This window comes from Electrona antarctica, assembly GCF_951216825.1.
Source record: "Electrona antarctica genome assembly, chromosome: 10".
In the NCBI taxonomy this organism is placed as follows: Eukaryota; Metazoa; Chordata; class Actinopteri; order Myctophiformes; family Myctophidae; genus Electrona; species Electrona antarctica.
The window spans coordinates 15,558,136-15,581,162 of record NC_136791.1 but is presented as its reverse complement, the minus strand read 5'-3'; the positions used below and the strand labels follow the sequence as shown (position 1 = coordinate 15,581,162).

The following is a 23,027-nucleotide window of genomic DNA, read 5'->3' as shown; positions in this document are numbered from 1 at the left end:
TTGTTCAGGTTGCCACTTCTACACTCATTTGTATACAGAGTAAAAAGGATAGGTGAGCTAAAGCAGCCCTGAGGTGCTCCAGTACTCAGGGTTCTGCGCTCTGACATAGTGCCATTCACACTGACCCTTTGTGTACGTTTAGTTAAGAATGAATGGTACCATCTAATAATAAGAGGATGGACATTAAGGTCCCTCAACCGCTTTATTAGTCCATGAGCCAGAGCTCCAAAATTTGTTTGAAAAACTAGACCTATAGTAGGCCTACACTGTTTATAGGATCAATACAAGTAAATTAATACATGATAACCCTTCCACAGTAGTAGTTTTTTCATATTTTCGATTATTTTGCATATTTTCCTACATAATGCCTCATTTGCATATTTCAAAATGTAAAATTTGTAATACAATAAATCATTGTCTTCGTGTAAGTACTCAATTGGGGAAATGTCATGGTGATAATCTAATATAGGTATGGTTTTGCCCACTCAATTCATAATTAACGTTCCAATTTTGGAGCTCTGGCTCATGGACTAAGAACCAAAAAGAACTGAACAAGGGGCCCCAGTGTCCTGCAGATCAGGATCTAGGTGTGGTGGAAAGCCTGCCTGGTGAGGCGAGGTTAGGATCCAGGAGGGTTCGAACTTCGCACCCTGGTTTGGGTTGCTTATTTCTCAAGCGAAACCTGGCAACACTGGGTGGGAGCAAGCCGTGACGCTTTAGGTTTAGTGATGATGAGTGAGTGAGAGCAGAACCACCTGAGACCCTCTGGTCTTGCTCTTCTTGGAGGTTCTGTTGCTTGTTATGGATATAGATGAGGCTTACCAAGTGGTCGGAGAGTTCGGTTCCTTCCAGAAGAGGTCCGTAGCGGTCCTGGTTCTGTGCCAGGTACGGAAACGCGATTTAAACTACACAAAACAATAACACGTTGGTTGGTTGTGGTGAGACAGAGAGGAGGAAGTAAAGTAAACAAAAAAGCAGATCTGCAGACACACAGTTAGCTCACCCGTTTGTGAGCTTGTGTGTCTGCTGGGGGGGCTCCGTCCTTCATAGTCCTTAGAATGTACTCTTTGGACTTAGTTTTGACACGACGCTGTGTGTGTGTGTGTGTGTGTGTAGTACGTGTCACTTGAATGGTCAACGGTCAGGATTTCTGCAAAACGTATCATCTGTTCTGCTTTTCATTCTGACAGCAGCCATTCGATCTGTTGAAACTGTTGTACTGGTCAACTCCCAGTAACCAACAGTATTTGATTGTGGTTGTGCTGGTCAGCACTGCAGTGGCAAACAGTTGTAGATTGTGGTTGTACTGGTCAGCTCCCAGTGACCAAAAGTACTAGATTGTGGTTGTATTGGTGAGCTCCCAGTACAACAGATGTAGACTGTGGTTGTACTGGTCAGCTCCCAGTACAACAGATGTAGACTGTAGTTGTACTGGTCAGCTCCCAGTACAACATTATTAGACTGTTCGTACTGGTCAGCTCCCAGTGACCAACAGTATTAGACTGTGGTCGTACTGGTCAGCTCCCAGTGACCAACATTGCACAATTATTTGAGATAATCACAATAATTTTTTGCATAATCGTCATAAGCACACATGTTAAAAAATGTCATATATTAAAATGAAATCATAAAAATTGACATTCTATTCAGGTGAACATTTTACTAAGTGTTAGAGTTTGGAAGTGCTCACGATTCCCTGCGTACCACCTGTTTTGAAATTGCACACATAATGCAGGAGGCAGCAGGACTAGGACGTTGCATTATTGAAATGAATGTGTCTATGGTGGATTTCTATTAAACAAAAACATTGCAGATAGAGGATAATTCAAGCTTTTCGTATAGCTGCAATGTTGGTGAGTTACTGTTTGGATGCTTGGGTCTATGGGCTGTCAAGGATTGGTGTTGCAAGTTAAACAGACATTTAATTCTTCATCAAAATGTTCAGCGACAAAAACACAATCAAATCGTGGCAATTATCGTAACAGCCCTATTTGACCCCTGGTTTAAAATGTTTTTCTTTCTACATAATCAATTTGTCTGTCTCTCTTCCTGATGCTGTCCGTCCGTGCGTGCGTGCGTGTATGCGTGCGTGCGTGCGTGCGTGCCTAGGTTTACATGGCCTGTCAGTCTATGCTGATCGTCCTTGTGGGAGCAGTACCAGAGTACAGGATCGACCAATCATACGACAGCCTTGGCGGCCACCAGGATCTGAGTCAGAGCATCACTTTTACAGAAGATATCAAATCTATTGTGACAGAGGTGACACACACATGCACAGTTGCACACACACACACACACACACACACACACACACACACACACACACACACACACACACACACACACACACACACACACACACACACACACACACACACACACACAGAGAGAGAGACAGCATCCAAATGTGGAGTCCGGTCCAGAGACATTACAAACAGACAGACAGACAGAGACTTATTTATAGATAAATAGATAGATATTAGGATGATCATGTCCTGCCAAATTTACTACAAAAGCTCTTCTTTATTATTCTGTATAACAGCAAAGGCTTAAGTAATCTCACAAATTATAAAATCACTTACATTTCAGGCACACAGGTGTATGAATATGTTTTGTCCCTTTATTAATAAATGCAATAAAACACATTTTCTCTTATTGAAACTTAAAATGGCAGTCTGCTATCTCTTCTATTTCTCTTTGTCTTAACAATAATGTTGCAACAAGGTCATGTGTGTAATCTCAGACACGAGATTGTGTGTGTCATGTGGCACTGTTGTGAATTTAGGAGACCTTCAGTGTGGTCAAAACAGTACCAGGGGTCATCGCCACACTGGCTTGCAGTGGACATTTTTGACAAAATTCCATTTTTGCCACAGACATACAAAATGAGCGGACAATAATATTATCAGAAACGCATAAAGAAGCTCTGAATGACCATAGCAGGTTGGTAACTCTGAGACCCACCGGTTGGTTCCCAATGAGCCAGAGCTCCAAAATTGGAACGTTAATTATGAATTGAGTGGGCAAAACTATACCTATATTAGATTGTTATCACCATGAAACTTCCCCAGTTGATTACTTACTTGTGTGTGTGTGTGTGTGTGTGTGTCCTCAGTGGTACCTGGTCAAGCATCAGGCCTATAAGGTGAGCCTCGCTGGCTCGCTCTTCTTCGCCGGAGTTCTGATCGGGAACGTTGTCTTTGGACCTCTCTCCGACCAGATTGGACGCAGGCCCGTCTTCCTGATAGGTTAGATTTACCAGTAACATAACAATAGATAGTTGATCTTGCAACACGATCATGACTCGTTATGAGCTTTTGAGCATTCGGTGTAGAGAAGTGGTTTTCAAATAACAATTCTTCTACATTGTCTAATTGTGTAGACTTCTTGTATTGTTTAACATTTGTTTGTGTGGTTGGCCACAGGGCAACCAGACTACTGTTTTTTTTTGTGGCTTTCGCCTTTATTTTATATTTTTTTATGGAGGGACAGACAGTAGGCTGACAGGAAATGGGGGGGAAGACATGCAGTAAAGGCTGTCGGGAGTCGAACCCGCGGCATACTGCCAGACTGGATTACCAGCCAAGGTGCCTGGACCATTGAGCCATGGCCCAGGCCCAGACTATTGTTATTGTTAGTTTATTGTATGTTTCTAGAGTAACTTCTGACGTCATGCGTTTTGCTTGATCTATTGTCCGGGTGTGTAGAAAGGCGATTGAAAGTAATCAATAAAAAAGTGCTTGAAACGTATTAATACGGGTCTAGCATCGGACGCATGGCTAATTAAGAACGTATTAATACGCTTATCGTGTGCTGTGTGTTAAGAAGCATAAACATAAATGGTCTCAAAAATGTCAAAAGTGAAGGTTAAATCTTCAATCTGTGATTTCCTCTGGTTGGCTGTGTGTAGTATAGTAACAATATTTTTAACTCATCTTTGCTTCTGGGTTCCCTGGAACAAAATATTTTGAGATGGGGGTCTGTGACCGAATGCATATAATTTTGGGGGACATGAAAAAGTACATACATTTTCCAGAAAGCTGCTTTAGAAGTCATTCTTAAGAATCAACCACAGGTTTTAATGGGCTAAAATTGTTAAATTCCGGTTGATAAACTGCACATATGTGTAAATTGTACAGTGAGAGAACATACACCAAAGGAGTGGAGACTAAAGGATTACCCCCCTTCTCTCTCTCTCTCTCTCTCTCTCTCTCTCTCTCTCTGTGTCTGTTTCTCTCTCTTCCCCTCTCTGTCTCTCTCTCTTTCTCTCTCCGTCTCTCTCTCTCTCTACCAGGTCTGTTTTTCGAGGTGTTGTTTGGCTATGCCACGGCGCTGGCGCCCAACTATGAGGTGTTCGCTGCGTCCCGCCTGCTGGTGGGTCTGATGAATGGCGGCATCGGCTTGGTGAGCTTCGTGCTCACGCAGGAGTACGTGGGCAAGGCCTACTGGGCCATGACGGGTAAGGGACAGCTAATGTGAGCCTTCCTATTTAAAAATATATATAAAGTCGGCAAGCAGTGTTGATTTTGACACCAAATTTAGATTTAGTTAGTCATAGTCCTTTGATTAAAATGTAATTTAGTTTTTATCATACTTTTGCCATCTGAAGTTTTAGTCTAGCTTTATTCGAGGCAGGGGCCCTGTCCAGAACAACCATGGGTCCGACCCACTCGACACCGGGCAGTGCACTCCCTGTGGGGGTGTGGAACGCGTGTGTCGAATTTGAAGTCAGTGGGGCGAACGGTTCTCGAGTTACATGCATTACAGCCGTACACATGTACGTACAGACGTACAGAGACATGGTGCATTTATAGATAGATTCTAACGTATAATAATGTAGAATATTGTATACCGGTAATAATCAAACTTTTCGTAAATGAACGCCAGTAAAGTCAAAAGTAGCAGATCCACAAAACGCGGCATGAAGCGACACGTTTTGAGCTTGTAGATCTGCTACTTTTGATGCTTTTGAATAGGACAGACAGACAGAGTCTACATACGTATACGTGAGATTAGACCTGTTTCACCTGTACAATGTTGACAGACAGACACGCATTATGTGTATGTACATAGATTATCCCTCTACATGTTGAATATTGACTTTAGTTATTTGTGCATTGCAAAGGCCCATATGCACTGTAGTATTATGTTCAGAAGTTCATATCTAAATCATAAAAGGGCAAATCTGGGCCGTGATGTCCTCGAAGGTAAAAATGTGAAACGAGTTTGCCTCGAGTCCATGTTGATAACATAATGCGTTTCGTCTGTCTGTCCGTCCGTCCGTCCGTCCGTAAGTCCGTAAACAAACAAACAAACAAACAAAATAGGTGTGAATTAGTATGCAAATGTGTCTTTTCATTGTAACCTCAAAGTACGGCCAGATTTACCAATTTGGCAGTTAAAACAGGCAACAGAAAGTTCTTGTGTTTGTGAAGAAAAGACCCATGCCTTGGACACTATAATGCACTGCAGACGATTCAGAACGCTGCTGCTCGACTCCTTACTAATACCAGACTCTTTGTTTGCCGAAGAATTGATTTAAAACATTACTACTGTCTATAAAGCTTTGAATGGTTTAGGGCCAAAATACATTTCTGATCTTGTACGATAATGATGAAACATTCAGGTCTCTCAGGTCATCTGGGAAAGGTTCAACCATTTCATCCACTGGAGGGCAGTATTGGGCAACGTCTTGACAAGCAAAGTTTCGGTTCCTTTTGATACTTACACTGACGCTGTAGTATGATCAAGTAGGGCATTCATTTACCAAAATGTGGAGATATTGGTTCCCGCTCGATATATTGTACTCAATACTCAACCATACAGAATCGGTTCAAATAAAGTTTTATTGTCTAATATAAGTCCCGGATTGCAGTTTTAAATACATAAATGATAATACATGGTGTTTGCAGTGGGCATCGCTCTGTTTGGAGGGCCAGGGCCCAGGAAATGATTCCCCGTTTATTTTCCTCATAGACTTTTCAAAAAGTATTTATTTAAAGACCTTTTAAACCTCGTACAAAGCCAACTCGAGTTGTGACAAATTATGACAACAAACACAATTCTTTGGGCCGAACAAATAATTAGAAAGATGAAAAAAACGGCAGGTTACAACACTTTTTTTGTTGTTTATCTTCTTTGTAATTATTTGTTTGGTCCAAAATATTGTGTTTGTTGTCATGATTTGTCACAACTCGAGTTGGCTTTGTCTGCGGCGTAACCGTCTTTAAAGCGCAAATAACATGCATTTTAAAACTGCTTTTAATATTTAATATCATATTGTCTATGTCCCTCAAACTTATTTCTAATGGTTTGAGGCTGAGCCTCAATCACCACTCTGATATAACCAGTCCTTGTCATTGTCTCCACCAGGCCGAAGGCATGGGGAGAGAGTATGTTTTGCACTCCGTCCGTGTGTGTGTCCGTCCGTCCGTGTGTGTGTGTCCGTCCTTCCTTCCGTCCGTCTGTGTACAGCTAATCTCCGGCACCGTTAACCCGGTCGATGCCAAACTTTGCACACACACTCCCTGGATGCCAATGATGAACCTCTGCCCCACATTTTCCAGAACGGCCTGTTATAGCGCCACCATGAGGCAGCTTTTCACATGTTTTACCTAAAACTGCACCGATCTGCGTGAAACGTTGCATGCACACTCCCTAGAGGCCAAGGACAAACCTTTGACCTGCATTTTCCGCATCTGCCTTTTATAGCGCCACCAGGAGGCCGACTTTTGTAAAACACATTTTTGGATATTACTCCTCCAGATTCTGTCCAAACATCTCACAAATCGTTACACAGTATCTCTATGGTCATGTGCTCAAGTCGGATCTGTCCGATATTTCATATTCCATCCTAATTGGCTATAATTGGCTTTCACAGTTTGCAAGATTGCCCCGTTTTGAACAAAAGCCTCAAATCATGAACGCAGCATGCAATTTACGTGAAATCTTTCACACATTTTCTTACTAGGCTGAGGAACCCTTTTCACATTGGCCTGTTATAGCGCCACCAACAGGTTCATTTTTGCAAAACACATTTTTGGAACAAAATGCCTCAAATCATCCAATTGCCATTAAAGGCGTATGAAGAAATGGCACCCTTTTCACATTGGCCTATTATAGTGCCACCAGGCACTCTGCATTTCCTCAACAAAATGAAGAAAATTGTTGCAAAAAACTAACAAACAAAAAAACATGTTTATATTACTTTATATTACCAAACATCTCACACAGTCCTATCCTCCTGGTGGAGACCTGTGCCCAGAAGGGCACTTTTTCTAGTTTCTTTATGGACTTTGAAAGCAGTTTTAGCTGCAGTACCACAATGTCCTGAGGTGGTGGGGGTGCTGATATGCAGATTATTTAATATTTTAGTCATTATAATACTGATGCTAGATAAAACCAGGCTTGTTTCCATTCCATGCCAGCTTGGAAAATCAACAATGGTGGACATTGTAAACAAAGTGGAAATGCAAATTTGGAACTGAAGACTGAAGAAGAGGAGGAATTCTACAAAGTAGGGTGACATTGATGACATCACGATGAGGACAAAATCAGTCGAGCTGTTCCTGAGAGCAATTTCCATTAAAGCACCTCTATGATTTGAAAGCCTGATTGTTCAAAATTGGTTATTTGTGGGGATAGAAAACACATATGGGAGCCCCAAAAACACAAAATAAATGGAAAAAGTTGAATTTTATGTTATAGGTCCTTTAAATAAATACCTTTTGAAATGTCTATGGGAAAAATGCATTGGGAATAATTTCCTGGGCCTGGCGTTGTCATGAAAGGGGTCGGGACTGCAACGCTCTATTACATCAGAGTATCATGTTTCAGGTACAATATGGTGTTTGCCAAGGGTGGCCAAAAAAATCTATTCACTGAAATATCGTGATTTTTGGCACCCTAGGTATCGACATCTTATCGAATCGGGAGGTAGGTGAATCGCCCCGGCCCCCACCCCTAGTGTTTGCAGTGGCCATTGCTCTGTTTGGAGTGATGGTTTTGGGTTACTTCAGGGCGGCAGTGGCTCAGAGGTAGAGTGGCCGGATGTTCAAACCCGTGGCTCGCCCAGAGTTAGTGTCGAAGTGTCCTAGAGCAAGACTCTGAACCCCTAATTGCTCCTGATGTGCATGGTTTCCTCCTCCATCGGTGTATGAATGTGTGTGTGAATGTAATGCACTGCACTATCTATGTAAAGCGCCTTGGATAAAGGCGCTATATAAGTGCACCATTTACATTTCAGCAGAGTCATACTATCTTTCAGGTACCCTGACCAACATGGTGTTCGCGGTGGGCATCGCTCTGTTTGCACTGCTGGGTTATTACATCAGAGCGTGGAGAGACCTGGCGTCAGCATCAAACTCGATGGGACTGCTCTTCTTCCTGCTGTGTGTGTGAGTACTAGAGAGCACACATACAAAAAATATTTTTTGTACATTTTGTGATGTGCATGTGTGCACTGCACGCATGAATGTGGGGAAGAAAAAATAAATAAAAGTGTGTGTGTGTGTGTGTGTGTGTGTGTGTGTGTGTGTGTGTGTGTGTGTGTGTGTGTGTGTGTGTGTGTGTGTGTGTGTGTGCGTGTGTGTGTGCGTGTGCGTGTGCGTGTGCGTGTGTGTGTGCACTCTCCTTCACTCTCCTCTCCTTTTCTCTTTCTTCCAGTAATCTTCCAGAGTCTCCCAGGTGGTTGTATTCTCAGGGTCACACAGAGAAGGCTGAAGAGGTGACACTCTGCTCTGCATATACTATTACTACTATGAATGAAGATGAGATATATTGTCTTAGTATATAACAAATGACTTATAAAAACATAATTACATCGCCTCTCTCGGGTGGAAACCTCATTATGTCCAAAACGGTTACTTTACAAGATTCAAATTTAAAATGTTGGCTCTCGCAATTTCCAAATGCTTCCATCATACAGTCGACTGGTGCAACGGAAGAGCTGTCATGAGTAAAATATAAAGCGGAAGTGGACACTCCTCCCCACTTCTGTTTCGTCTTTACAGTCGCGCAAATTTATATCCTAATATAAATAGAAATCATCTAAGCATATACAGCTTATTGCTTAGCAGAAAAGGAAATACAAAAATAAGCTCTAAAATATATTTTCGTGAATGGAAATGGCAGCTTCCTTACTCGGATTTCAGGAGATGTAGTTCCAGACTCTATATAGCATTCGGAGATTCTGGAATAGTTGTCTGGCTACGCGAGACTACCCGACTGCAAACGACATGACATTGTCTTTTATTCCAACTCGTATGGCAGGTGAATGGCAACACTAAAAACAAACAGGGGGGACCAAAACAAAGTGTCGCCGAAATAAACTGAACCACCTTGCCGGAATAAGAGTTTTTTTGGTTTGTTTGTTTTTTAGTTATTATCATCCGGTCTAGTCCACGCTAGAATTAGGAACACAGACCGGAGAGGCGGAGACCAGGCTTTCCTCCGAGGTGGAAAGTCTGGTGACGTGAGGTTACATATCTTCTTCTGTGGTGGTGCTGTTAGGTTCTGAGCTACATGGCGAAGAGGAACGGCGTCACCGTCACCAACCTCACACTGAAGCGGGTGGGGGTCTCCAAGCCCGGTCACCGTGGTAACGGGGTTCTGCAGCTGGCCATGCACCCTGTGCTGCGCTGGAGGACCGTGGTCCTCATGTATGTGTGGTGAGTACTTCAGCAATCGGCTCTATCCAAGATGAAAAAAGAAAAGAAGGTCTTTCCTTCTTTTCTTTCCTTTGGGGTCCTTCATATTCAATTCATCTGTGTGTTAGGTATGCGTGCAGCCTGGTGTACTATGGCTTAACCCTGGGCGCCAGTCAGACGTCAGGAAGTCGTTATGTCAACGTTGCCATGTATGGCCTGGTGGAGCTGCCTGCGTACCCAATGTGCATCTACTTCATGAACAAACACTGGTTAGTGGCACACACTCTTGGATTACAAACACATCGTTGCTGTCTGGCAGAAAACTCTTTATCTACACATGTTAACTTTGTGTGTTTTTTTCCCGTAAATTAACTCCCTACTTGATCATACTGCAGCATACTTAGGACCGCATTGGAAACAAGCTGTTATCCTTTTGATTATTGTGGCTCAGATGTATGTTACATGTACACTATTTATTTCATGATCAATAAAGATCAAGAATCAATCCTACAAAAATAGCAGATCCACAAGGTCAAAAAGCAGCACAAAGCGACACATTTTGATCTTGTCAATCTGCTACTTTTGCTATTTTTCAATTATTTTCCTGAAAAGTAACAGTTTTTGACATGAGTTTTCCACTGAGTCCCGAGACGATATAAGTACCATTGCTGAAAATAGTTTAAATATATAATGTACCTGGGGGAAATTATGACAGCAGACTGCTGACTGCATGACTGCTGTCAAAATATGTCCCCCCCATATTTAACTTAAACGCCCAATGTATTCTCAATGGCAATAGCACAAACTTTGGCATGCTACTTGTCCTACATACTTACACCTAGAAACCCCATTCAAACTTATTTAGGTTCATCTTACGGTGGACATGTTTGCCTGAAAAGAAATCTTTGAAATGTTTCATAGTTTTAGAAATATATAGTGCAAGGACACTTCGACACCAACTCTGGGGGAGCCCGGGTTCGAACTAGCAACCTTGCCGTTACCATCCAGCCACTCTACCCCCTGAGCCACCGCCGCCCTGTTTTGGTTTGGTTTTACTATAGTTTATGACAATGGAGAGAGAAAGCTAAATTCATTGACAAGGTACATTTGGAATTTGTCACCCATCCTACACACCCTATCCAGGGGTGCCCACACTTTTTGACTGCACTTGGAATGGGAAATAGAGGGGGAGAAATGTTTTATTTTTTATGTTTTTTTTCTTCAATATATTGAAATGAAATACTCTTTAGGGGCATGTCATGTGATCTACCTGCACAGCCTTTGTGATCTACTGGTAGATTGTGATCTACCTTTTGGACACCCCTGCTCTATAGCAATATTATTGTTCTTTTGAATCAAGAGGAAAAAAATATATTTTAAAAATAATGATGATAATGTATGGGGGAAAAGGGATATTTACTCAAGGGACACAACCCATAAAAATGTGTCCCGAGTCTCCCGACCCAGTGTAAAATGGTAAATGGTGCATTTATATAGTGCTTAATCCAAAGCACTTTACAGTACATAGATTGTGCATTACATTCACCCATTCACACACACATTCATACACCGATGGTGGAGGAAACCATGCAAGGCTGGTACCAACCTGCACATTGGGAGCAATTAGGCGTTCAGCGTCTTGCTCAAGGACAATTTGACACCAACTCTAGGGGAGCCCGGGATCGAACTGGGAACCTTCCGGTTCCGAAGCGGACGTTCTACCTCCTGAGCCGCCCGCAGAGTTTGGGAAACACTGCTCTGTATAATCATCATCGGTTTAAAGTCCACATTCCAGGCACGGCTGGGTTGGACTTGACTCTCGATATGGCTTTCTTCCACCGGGAACGGTCCATGGCCACCTCGTGATCGATGCCGAGCGCTTTCATGTCAGCCAACACGGTCGTTTGCCAACTCTTCTTATAGGCCGGCCACTGGGTCTTGTCCCCTCTAAGTCAATCGACATTACATTGTTCACCCAATCGTTTTCTTCCTTCCTTTTCTTCCTTTCTTCCTTCCTTCCTTATAAATTAGAATCAGAATACAGAGCTTTTTAACACTTATTTTTAGCAAAGACATATGGCTTACAGTTACAGTTACAACCTCTGCAGTCACAGCTGTGTGTCATGTCTCTGCAGGGCAGGAAGGAGGAAGACCATGACCAGCTTCCTGTGTCTGGCAGGTTTAGCTTGTTTCTGCAACGTCATCATACCTGATAACTCAGGTACCTGTCTGTCTGTCTGTCTGTCTGTCTGTCTGTCTGTCTGTCTGTCTGTCTGTCTGTCTGTCTGTCTGTCTGTCTGTCTGTCTGTCTGTCTGTCTGTCTGTCTGTCTGTCTGTCTGTCTGTCTGTCTGTCTGTCTGTCTGTCTGTCTGTCTGTCTGTCTGTCTGTCTGTCCTACACTGTGTCCCTCTCAGCTGTCTTACTATTTGTCTCTCCTACACTGTCTCCCTCTCAGCCTTCCCCATGTCTCCCTCTCCTACACTGTCTTCCTCTCAGCCTTCCCACTGTCTCCCTCTCCTACACTGTCTCCCTCTCAGCCTTCCCAATGTCTCCCTCTCCTACACTGTCTCCCTCTCAGCCTTCCCAATGTCTCCCTCTCCTACACTGTCTCTCACATGTTCTGTCTGTCTCTCCTATACTGTCTCCCTCTCAGCTGTCTTACTATTTGTCTCTCCTACACTGTCTTCCTCTCAGCCTTCCCACTGTCTCCCTCTCCTACACTGTCTTCCTCTCAGCCTTCCCAATGTCTCCCTCTCCTACACTGTCTCCCTCTCAGCCTTCCCACTGTCTCCCTCGCCTACACTGTCTCCCTCTCAGCCTTCCCCATGTCTCCCTCTCCTACACTGTCTCTCACATGTTCTGTCTGTCTCTCCTATACTGTCTCCCTCTCAGCTCTCCTACTGTCTGTCTTTCCGTGTAAATATTTCTGTTATATATTGTGATGTGATTTTCAATTTGTTCTGTAAGGGTTGCCAGGGTGTTGATACTTTGATACCCTTTCAATGGCATTCATTAATTATTACTATTAATCGATAGTATCTAAAGGAAAATATTTATATTTAAAATGTATTTAAAATATCACTTACAGCAGTTGTTCTGACACGTTTTTGAATCTGCTTACTATTTAATTGCATACAATGCATGCATTTTAATAATTCTACCATTCAATACAAAATGTATTCTCATGTAGTTAAAAAAAAGTGTGTGTGTGTGTGTGTGTGTGTGTGTGTGTGTGTGTGTGTGTGTGTGTGTGTGTGTGTGTGTGTGTGTGTGTGTGTGTGTGTGTGTGTGTGTGTGTGTCATGTACGTAGGTGTGTCATGTACGTGTGTTCTTGTGTGTGTGTCGTGTACGTAGGTGTGTCATGTAGGTGTGTTCTTGTGTGTGTGTCGTGTACGTAGGTGTGTCACGTAGGTGTGTGTGTGTTCTTGTGTGTGTGTCGTGTAGGTGTGTTACTGAGTGTGTTCTTGTGTGTGTGTCGTGTAGGTGTGTTACTGAGTGTGTTCTTGTGTTTTTGTATAGGTGTATTGCTGAGTCCGACATCATTAGCGTTGCTAGGGAAACTCTTGGTCAGTGCAGCGTTTAACATTGTGTACATTTACACATCTGAACTGTACCCTACCGTCATCAGGTATGTCATTATTAGTCGTTTTTGATGCTGTCAGGCAGAAAACTCTTATCTACATATTTTAACTTTTTGTGTTTTTTCGTAAATGAGCGCCCACTACTACAGCGTCACACAAAAGCATCAAAAGTAGCAGATATGCAAGCTCACAAAGCAACACTTTTGGATCTGCTACTTTATACATTTAAAGTTTTTGTGCATGATAATGCCATGGTTTAATAGAATCACAAATGCATTGCAAAATACATTGAAATACCTGTTTGTAAAATGCATTCAACATAAAACCAGCCTTAAGGCTGTCACGATTACACATTTAAACTGATGATTAATTGTCACACAAATAAATTGCAATTAACTGTGTGTGTGTGTGTGTGTGTGTGTGTGTGTGTGTGTGTGTGTGTGTGTGTGTGTGTGTGTGTGTGTGTGTGTGTGTGTGTGTGTGTGTGTGTGTGTGTGTGTGTGTGTGTGTGTGTGTGTGTGTGTGTGTGTGTGTGTGTGTGTGTGTGTGTGCGCGCGTGTGCCTGCGTGCGTGTGTGTCTCTTTCAGGAACGCTGCGCTTGGAGTGTGTTCCATGTCATGTAGGGTTGGAGGAATTTTGGCTCCCTTTGTGCCCTCCATGGTAAGTGTGTGTGTGTGTGTGCAGTATGTGTGTGGGAACACACACACGGAGGAACGCCTCGTGGTTACAATATTAACGTTTCGGGTTACTTTGTGGAGATTGTGGCTAAAATTGGCCTAGCCAATTCTGCTTCCGGTTCATAGGTCGTCTTCAAAATAAGCTATCCGGCTGAAAAGACCTCAGCAAGGAAGGGACTACAGACTGAGACAATTCTGGCAGTAAATTAATATCTGGTGGCGAGTGGCGACCGTTTCAGTCTCCGGATAGAGTGTACTTTGGGGCGAGCATTCTTGTGTCTTTTGGAAATGAGTTGAAGAAACAAGTGCTAGCAGGTTGGAAGGGGTGGAGAAAAATGTCGGGTGTGATGTGTGATAGGAAAGAATCAGCAATAATGAAAGGGAAGATGTACAAGATGATGGTGAGACCAGCTAGGTTGTATTGATTAGAGACAGACTGCTATGTTGTATGGATTAGAGACAGACAGCTATGTTGTATGGTTTAGAGACGTACTGCTATGTTGTATTGATTAGAGACAGACTGCTATGTTGTATTGATTAGAGACAGACAGCTATGATGTATGGATTAGAGACAGACTGCTATGTTGTATGGATTAGAGACAGACTGCTATGTTGTATTGATTAGAGACAGACAGCTATGTTGTATGGATTAGAGACAGACTGCTATGTTGTATTGATTAGAGACAGACAGCTATGTTGTATGGTTTAGAGACAGACAGCTATGTTGTATGGTTTAGAGACAGACTGCTATGTTGTATGGTTTAGAGACAGACTGCTATGTTGTATTGATTAGAGACAGACAGCTATGTTGTATGGATTAGAGACAGACTGCTATGTTGTATTGATTAGAGACAGACTGCTATGTTGTATGGATTAGAGACAGACTGCTATGTTGTATGGTTTAGAGACACTGAGGAAAAGACAGGAAGCAGAGCTGGAGGTAGCAAAGACTAACATTTTGAGGTTCTTTCTGGGAGTATCAGAGATGGATAGGATCAAGAACAAGTACAATAGAGGGACAGCGCATGTTCGGAGATAAAGCCAGAGAAGGTAGACTGAGATGGTTTGGACAGAGCAGGGATAGTGAGTATATGGATAGAAGGATGCTGAGGTTGGAACTACCAGGCAGGTGGGCTTGTAGATCTTCTCTTTTCCGGCTTTAGGCTCTCGTTAAAAAAATGGCAATAAAATTGCAAACATGGCATTCCTGAACTTGCTATTGTAAAAGATTGACGTGCTCACAAGTATAGTACTAACCTGTGTGCGTGTGCGTCCCCAGCGCGCTGTGCACAGCTCCTTGCCGTTCACAGTGTTCTGTCTGAGCGGTCTGTCTGCCGGCTGTCTGGGTCTGCTTCTCCCTGAGACCCTCAACAAACCTGCTGCTGAGACCCTGGACGACCTCTACCCTGACCACAGCAGGACCTTAGAGAGACAGGTAACTAACAACCTCCACCCTGCCTACAGCAGGACCTTAGAGAGACGGGTAACAACCTCCACCCTGCCTACAGCAGGACCTTAGAGAGACAGGTAACTAACAATCTCCACCCTGCCTACAGCAGGACCTTAGAGAGACAGGTAACAACCTCCACCCTGCCTACAGCAGGACCTTAGAGAGACCGTTAACAACCTCCACCCTGCCTACAGCAGGACCTTAGAGAGACAGGTAACAACCTCCACCCTGCCTACAGCAGGACCTTAGAGAGACCGTTAACAACCTCCACCCTGCCTACAGCAGGACCTTAGAGAGACAGTTAACTAACAACCTCCACCCTGCCTACAGCAGGACCTTAGAGAGACAGTTAACTAACAACCTCCACCCTGCCTACAGCAGGACCTTAGAGAGACAGTTAACTAACAACCTCCACCCTGCCTACAGCAGGACCTTAGAGAGACAGTTAACTAACAACCTCCACCCTGCCTACAGCAGGACCTTAGAGAGACAGGTAACAACCTCCACCCTGCCTACAGCAGGACCTTAGAGAGACAGTTAACAACCTCCACCCTGCCTACAGCAGGACCTTAGAGAGACGGGTAACAACCTCCACCCTGCCTACAGCAGGACCTTAGAGAGACAGGTAACTAACAATCTCCACCCTGCCTACAGCAGGACCTTAGAGAGACAGTTAACAACCTCCACCCTGCCTACAGCAAGACCTTAGAGAGACAGTTAACAACCTCCACCCTGCCTACAGCAGGACCTTAGAGAGACAGTTAACAACCTCCACCCTGACTACAGCAGGACCTTAGAGAGACAGTTAACTAACAACCTCCACCCTGCCTATAGCAGGACCTTAGAGAGACAGTTAACTAACAACCTCCACCCTGCCTACAGCAGGACCTTAGAGAGACAGGTAACAACCTCCACCCTGCCTACAGCAGGACCTTAGAGAGACAGTTAACTAACAACCTCCACCCTGCCTACAGCAGGACCATAGAGAGACAGGTAACAACCTCCACCCTGCCTACAGCAGGACCTTAGAGAGACAGTTAACTAACAACCTCCACCCTGCCTACAGCAGGACCTTAGAGAGACAGGTAACAACCTCCACCCTGCCTACAGCAGGACCTTAGAGAGACAGGTAACAACCAAGACAAAACAAAGCAAAAGAAAGACATGCCATCTCCGCTTTACTTCCCGTATGTGCGCGACGTTGGTGGATGTAAACGTGAACAGAGCTTCTGAACCATTCTGTAGCGGCCCCATGGTCACTGAACTTAATGTTGGACCCGATCGCCATTCACCACAAGCCACACAATATTCAGAACATGTGGACACTAAAATGGAGGTACACATCAACAGAAAATCTACTTAATACGACCTTAGTCTTCTTATTATTATTATTATTATTTTGCCCCTAGTGGCTACACATGGGATTGGCCTAATCTTTCTACTTCCAACATCTTTGGTAACGTCACCTCACTTATTTTCCCAGAGCAGACCATGGGCATAGAAAGTTTGATTCTCCAATGCTTCTCTCAGAGAAATTCACCTCATTTAACCTGTTGTTGTTTCTTGTTTGTTTTTGTCTACAGGTTCTCTTGTACGAAGAGGAGGAGCAGGAATCAAACCAGAAACAAGACCAGTGACATCGTCCTAAACATGGTAGGACAGATACAGTAAAGTCCATGTGACGGGACAGAAGTACATAGACACAGACAGACAGGCATGTATTGGGATAGGAGGACATACACACACAGAGACAGACAGAGACTGTCACCCCTCCAACCATTCTCTGTACAAAGGACCCACCGCCAACAAAACAATCTGCCTCAAAACGTCCGTCTCTCTCTAGGCTTTCATTTTGCCGTGGGATCAACGCCTCATTCTTTGAACCTTCAGTGAACTCTGACCTTTTTTACATGCGAAGATTCCGTCGTCATGCCACCAATGAGAGTGCTTACAGTGCCTTTTATGAGGAGGATTTCCTTGAACACCTTGACATTCCTGATGGCGAAGGTGCCAAAGTGACCAATTCCTGGAAGTTCCTGGTACTACAGACATTCCTCCGTTAATGTTTTGTGTGGTTGAACAAACAAACGTGATTTATTTGTGCTTCTGTCTTTTTGCAGGAGAAAAACAAAACAAAAATAGGTTAAATAGTAACATTGGTGAGTCAGACTCACGTCATAGTGACCACATGGGGCAGATTGGGAACCAAAACCCAGAAGGTTCCCGGTTTGAAACCCCGGCACCTCCTGCCTTTGTGTCGAAAGTGTCCTTTTAGTTTCTTTCCTCCGCCATGTGTGTGTGTGCGTGTGTGTGAGTGTGCGTATGTGGGAGAATGGGTGAATGTAACGCACATTTTGAAGTGCTTTGGATATAGGCACTATACTGTAGAAAATTAGAAATGCAACCATTGACTACATCAGGGGTCCTTGGGGGGGGGCTTAATACAGCATCACAATCATTTTAATCAATTTATCCATTAATTCGTTGGCTATTCAAAACTAGCGAACGACAAGCTCACAGCCAGTATTTACAATACCAGCATGGTCCATTTGGTTCCGTTTGTAAACTCTCAGAGTTATGGTGGTCCTTCAAATTAAAACATTGGAGAACCACCAGTATTGTAATGTATGTCAGATGTGAAGTCCACATACCAGCTCTGATAGTGTTATAAACCGGTTCAGAAAACGGTTCCAATATGTGCTGGAACCGGAACGGATGCTGTGGTTTAAGTGGTTAAACGCGTACATTACATTTATTATGGCCCCTTTTCTACCAAAAGAAAATTGATTCGAGAACTGGTTCCATTCTAGATTCTTGGAACCATGACCGTCACCTGACTGTCCGCGAACCGGCTTGCGTTTCCACCAGTTTTAAGCACCAGTTTTAGACGCCCGCCTGTGGAGCAGGAGTCCCGAGTTGACCCAGGTTCGATTTCAGGCCTGGCCAGCAATGTGTTGAATATGACCTAACTGAGTCAAACTGTCCAATATTTCACAGGGGAAATTTAATCGACAATGGCAGACGCCAGGTGCCTTTTCCCTTTGCCTTTTTTTTTTTAATGATGATTTGTTGCTTGCTTTTGCCATTGTTTATATCACATCTGTGCCATCTTCCAACCTTTAGAATAGGGACATGCCCACTTTGGTTCCCAATTCAGGGAAAGAAAGAAAAAAATGTTGTTCTTTTCAGTTCTGAACCAACTTTTGACCGTCCCATTGCGTGCGTGCGTGTGTGTGTGTGTGTGTGTGTGTGTGCGACTGTGCGTGCGTGTGTGCAAATGCTATATCGTGTGTAGCTCACTGACATCACATGAAAACTGTCTCTACCATACTAAGTTACTTGATGGATTGTTCCATGTTTGACAGGCATTCAATACATTCTGTTGGTGTCGGCAGTTACTTGAGGTTACTTGGATGTTACACAGTAAAATATGTCAAGGATGTTACACAGTAAATTGTGTCCTTTTGTAACTCATAGTGTACACTCTTAAATGAACACTGGTCCCTTCTCCACCAAAATAACTTTGGTTCTAGAACTGGTTCCGTTCTAGAGTTTTGGAACCCTCACGGGACCGCCCGCGAACCGGCTTGCGTTTCCATCAGATTTAAGCAAAACCATTGTAATTGGGTGTATGTGGCATAGCTGAGTGGTTAGAGAGCCTGCCTGTGGAGCAGGAGTCTCCAGTTGTCCCATGTTTGATTCCATTGATTTTTCAGGGGAAATTCAATCGTCAATGACAGACAGTTACAGTTCTCCTTTACGTTTTTTTAAAACGATTTTTTGCTTGCTTTTGCCGTTGTTTATATCGCACCTGCAGCTTCTAACTTGTAGGATAGTGACACGCCCACTTTGGTCCCCAGTTCAGGGCAAGAAAAGGTATTATCTTGGTTCCAGTCCAGAATCAACTTTTAGAGTTCTGAATCTGATCAATTTATTTCCAGTGGAAACACTGAACTGTTTCAATTAGATGTGGGGAAAAAGAACGGAGCCTGTTCAACACCGGTGGAAAAGCGGCTACTGAATATTTTACCATGTGTAACAAAATATGACCAATACCACCAAACAATGAGCTTTCTGTACCGGCCATATGCTTGGTGGTGAAGCAGTTAAAACACAGGTCTCAGGTCAGTTGTTAATTATTGCTGTTTGACTTTCTACAAAATAACTCCAGTGTATTGTGTTATTGTGTACACAGACCATTCGTAAGTTGTTCAAAGGTTTGTTTTATACAATGAATAAAGTGTCAAAATATGGATATGTGGCAAGTTGCAATAAATGTGTTGTTGCCCAATGCCTAGACTGTTTATTCTGTATAATCTTCTGTACAGTAAATTCTAAAATCTGATCTGGATTGATCAGAGAGAGAGAATACTGTAGGACGGTGGAAAGTTGTTTTTGTATCTTGTTTTTTTTTTGTATCATTATAGTGGTGGATTAACCAACATTGCGTCACCAGGCTTTCCACCTCGGAGGAAAAGTGGTGGATGACAATATAACTGACTCTTGTAACAAGTCCTGTTTAAAAAGGCCATGCACGATGAAAAACGTTGAAGTCCTCTGTTATACTCTAATATTTCAACGAAGGCATCACTGCACTCTGCAGCATGATGAAAACGTTGAAGTCCTCTGTTATACTCTCATATTTCAACGAAGGCATCACTGCAGTCATAGTACAAGAGAAATCACACGCAGGTCCCAAATTCTTGTCTAACTGGGCTTTGGTTTACTGTCAATACAAGGTTGTGCTACACTGTACCTCACAAGGCCACAAACATAGTGAAAAGATGCTATCTACGTATGTTCTTAGAGTTGACTGAAAATGTTGAGCATCTTTTATGGATTTTAACCATACAATTTGCACACTTGTGGAACTCAAATTGATATCAACATGACAGCTGATATTTCATATCGTCTCTTGTTGGGTGGAAACCGCATATGTACAAAAACAGTTTTCAGGATTCAAATTCAAAAGTAGCACATCCACTAGCTCAAAACGTTTGAGCTTGGGGATCTGCTACTTCTGATACTCTTGTGTAACACTGTAGTATGATCAAATAAGACATTAATTTACAAAAAAATCTATGAATAAAATATCGATTAGAGGTTTCTGCCCGACAGCGACGATATAGATAGGTCGTCCTCAGGCGAGCCCTCCATCGTCGCTTCCAGTCATCCCGGTTCGCCATACATCTACTAAGTTCGTTGGTACTTCTTTGCGCTCCTGCGTCGTTCTTAAGTAGGCTATATGATCCACGTATGTTAGCATGGGCAGAATATGTTGCATATAGAAACACGTTTTTTCAGAAAACTGTTAGGATTTAGAGTCAGACAGCTTTAGTAGAATCAGCCTCAGGTCTTAATGAGCTAACCTCTTATGAATGCCAGAATTGTACAATAATAATAGAAAATAAACAAGTTGTGTTTTTGGCTTCAGTCAGATGCTAGATTAGGAAATTGTTATTTCCACTCAATTGTCTATTTGAATAGAGCACATACAATTATATACTTTTACGCTATGATGCAAATTAGCAACAGTGGGCAGTGCTGGCCACCTTTTCTTATTTATTCTCTAAACTGAAACGGGTCCAATAAAGTCACTGTGATTGAATATTTCCCTTTCACTTGCAATTTCCACTTTCACTGTATTTTAGAAAGTCACTTTTCTTAGTGTATATTTTCTTTATTTTTGAGAGGCGCCTCCTATAGCAAGTTCTGTGTCTGTGTACCACGTACGGATTTGAGGATAAAAACTGAGGGCAGAAAAGATGTAGCCTACTGTATGATGATAAGAGTGCCCCTCACACTGGTGTTTCACTGTATTGATCAATATACTGTAGGCCTATTTGCTTGTTTGCTGACTGCTCTCAATCGGTCAGCAGGCTAGCACCTGTGGTCATCTGCAATAAACCTATCTGGGGACCCCCTTGAACCCCCTCAAGAACCCCTGGGGGTCCCCAGACCGCTTTGAGAACCACTGGTAGTCCTACCATATAGTATAGTTTCTATCTTAATGTCTCCAGCAGGTGTCTCCCTAGTAGGCCGTGCTGACCCAAGAAAAAGTGCCTAGAAAATTATTTTCGTTCCCGCGTCTTTGGCACTACGATTTCAATGCATATTTCCATAGACAATACCCTTCTGGACTTTGGGTTAAAAGTTCTCTGCATAATATCCTGCAGTATTTTGTCACAAGCCAGAAATGTATAACCAAAAAACGAAAATCTTGTGCTGCTGTTTTTGCTTGTAAAATGTGTTATATTGATTGTGGCAACACAAACTATTTCTCAAATGTCATAATTACATATACCTAACATCTGAAACAAGTATTGGTGCCTTAGTTTAATCATGTGAATTTAGATCATGAAATGTAGCAAATTTGTTAAAGAAAACTCTTCAACTTAAGTGATGGCACCTAGCACAATGAAACATACACAATAGTTAATTTAGCCAAAAGCTTATGTTTCATACATAAAGAATTTCACAATCTACTGTGTAATGAAAGGTAGAAAAGAAAAGCAGCCCACCTTGGCCCAAAATGGCTGAAAATCTATCAAAATGTTACCACGCCCCCTAAATTGGAATAATGCAAAAAATGGACAAGACTAAAAATAAATGCACTAAAGCATGGCTGAGGGAAGTAGGGGTGCTGGAGGGGCTGGAGCACCTCCTCCCCCCAGGCACAGCCCCCCCTCCCCCCATCGGACAGGAGGGGAAGATGAATAATCTTAGAAAGAATCATTTTATGTATATGTTCAAAACAGATTTGTTACTATGCCTAATAAGTATGCTGTATGTATCACAGTATCGGCGCCTAATTCTGGTTAATTGCATGTGTCTGTTTGTTCCAGGGGTCATCAACATGTCCGTACAAGACTGGCAAGACTTGTCCATGTCTGTGACATTTTTTTATGTTAGTTATAATGTCTACAATATATCAAAATATTTAAATAATTAGTTTGAATTATTTTGGTGACTGGTGAAGTGTCGGGATGACATGCTCATTAATGTCAGGTGAGGATGCAAGACAAGACAGACGGCTAGAAGTAATGTTTGCTAATAGCTGGCTTTCATTGTTGCCCTTTCATTGTTCCACTGGCATAATTCCTTACATCACACCACCTACCGGTGCGCATGTTCTAAGACTTTCTCATCAACATTAAGAGCGTCTGCTAAATGCCTAAATTGTAAATTGTAAATTGTAACATTGAATACTTGTTCACCTTAACGGAAACCACTACTACTCTTGAAACTAACAAATGAGTGGGATAGAGTGAATTAACACAGGATTGACCTGTTTATTATTAGCTACTACTAATGAGACAAGACATCAGTTAAATGAGTTTGGGAACAGACGGCATGACACAAAAGACATATTGTACAACTATATGCAGTGATAGTGAATAAAGGGAACTTGGTGGCAAACCACAAATCATTTCACTAGAACTTTCCAGCAAACAGAGAACTGAGAACAAGAAATAAAGAACTGAAATCTCAGCCATATGTATTTGTGTACCATACATGGAACTGGATAGAGCTCTCTCATCATTATTCTACTGTAATTATGTGTCTCATCAGCAAGAACTGAACAGTGATGGTGAAGAAAGAGAACTTGGAAAGACGTTTGCGGACAAACCACAAATCATTTGACTAGAACTTTCCAGCAAACAGAGAACT

The 23,027-nt window shown here is 42.7% G+C and overlaps 1 protein-coding gene across 2 annotated transcripts; it reads left to right on the top strand.

Annotated features, from left to right (window-relative positions):
- Positions 1-704: 704 nt before the first annotated feature.
- On the top strand, positions 705-19,649 carry slc22a15 (solute carrier family 22 member 15). 2 transcript variants are annotated; one of them, XR_013791031.1, is made up of 14 exons: positions 705-885; positions 2,110-2,259; positions 3,116-3,248; positions 4,295-4,459; positions 8,267-8,396; positions 8,665-8,725; positions 9,511-9,668; positions 9,776-9,916; positions 11,783-11,868; positions 13,168-13,276; positions 13,817-13,889; positions 15,186-15,341; positions 16,940-17,778; positions 18,011-19,649. XR_013791031.1 is itself a non-coding variant. In XM_079513119.1 (13 exons), the coding sequence occupies exons 1-13, from the start codon at positions 802-804 to the stop codon at positions 16,991-16,993; spliced, it is 1,500 nt and encodes a 499-aa protein (XP_079369245.1). In that variant the 5' UTR covers positions 705-801; the 3' UTR covers positions 16,994-19,649. The 2 variants fall into 2 exon arrangements, 1 of the variants encoding a protein (XP_079369245.1); XM_079513119.1 differs by having other exon boundaries at positions 16,940-19,649.
- The last annotated feature ends 3,378 nt before the right edge of the window (positions 19,650-23,027 follow it).

Coding starts and splice junctions, on each gene's coding strand:
- slc22a15 (XM_079513119.1), top strand. CDS start 802: ATGGATATAGATGAGGCTTACCAAGTGGTCGGAGAGTTCGGTTCCTTC. Junction 8,397..8,664: donor CTCTTCTTCCTGCTGTGTGT/GTGAGTACTAGA, acceptor TCTTTCTTCCAG/TAATCTTCCAGAGTCTCCCA. Junction 9,669..9,775: donor GTGGTCCTCATGTATGTGTG/GTGAGTACTTCA, acceptor TCTGTGTGTTAG/GTATGCGTGCAGCCTGGTGT.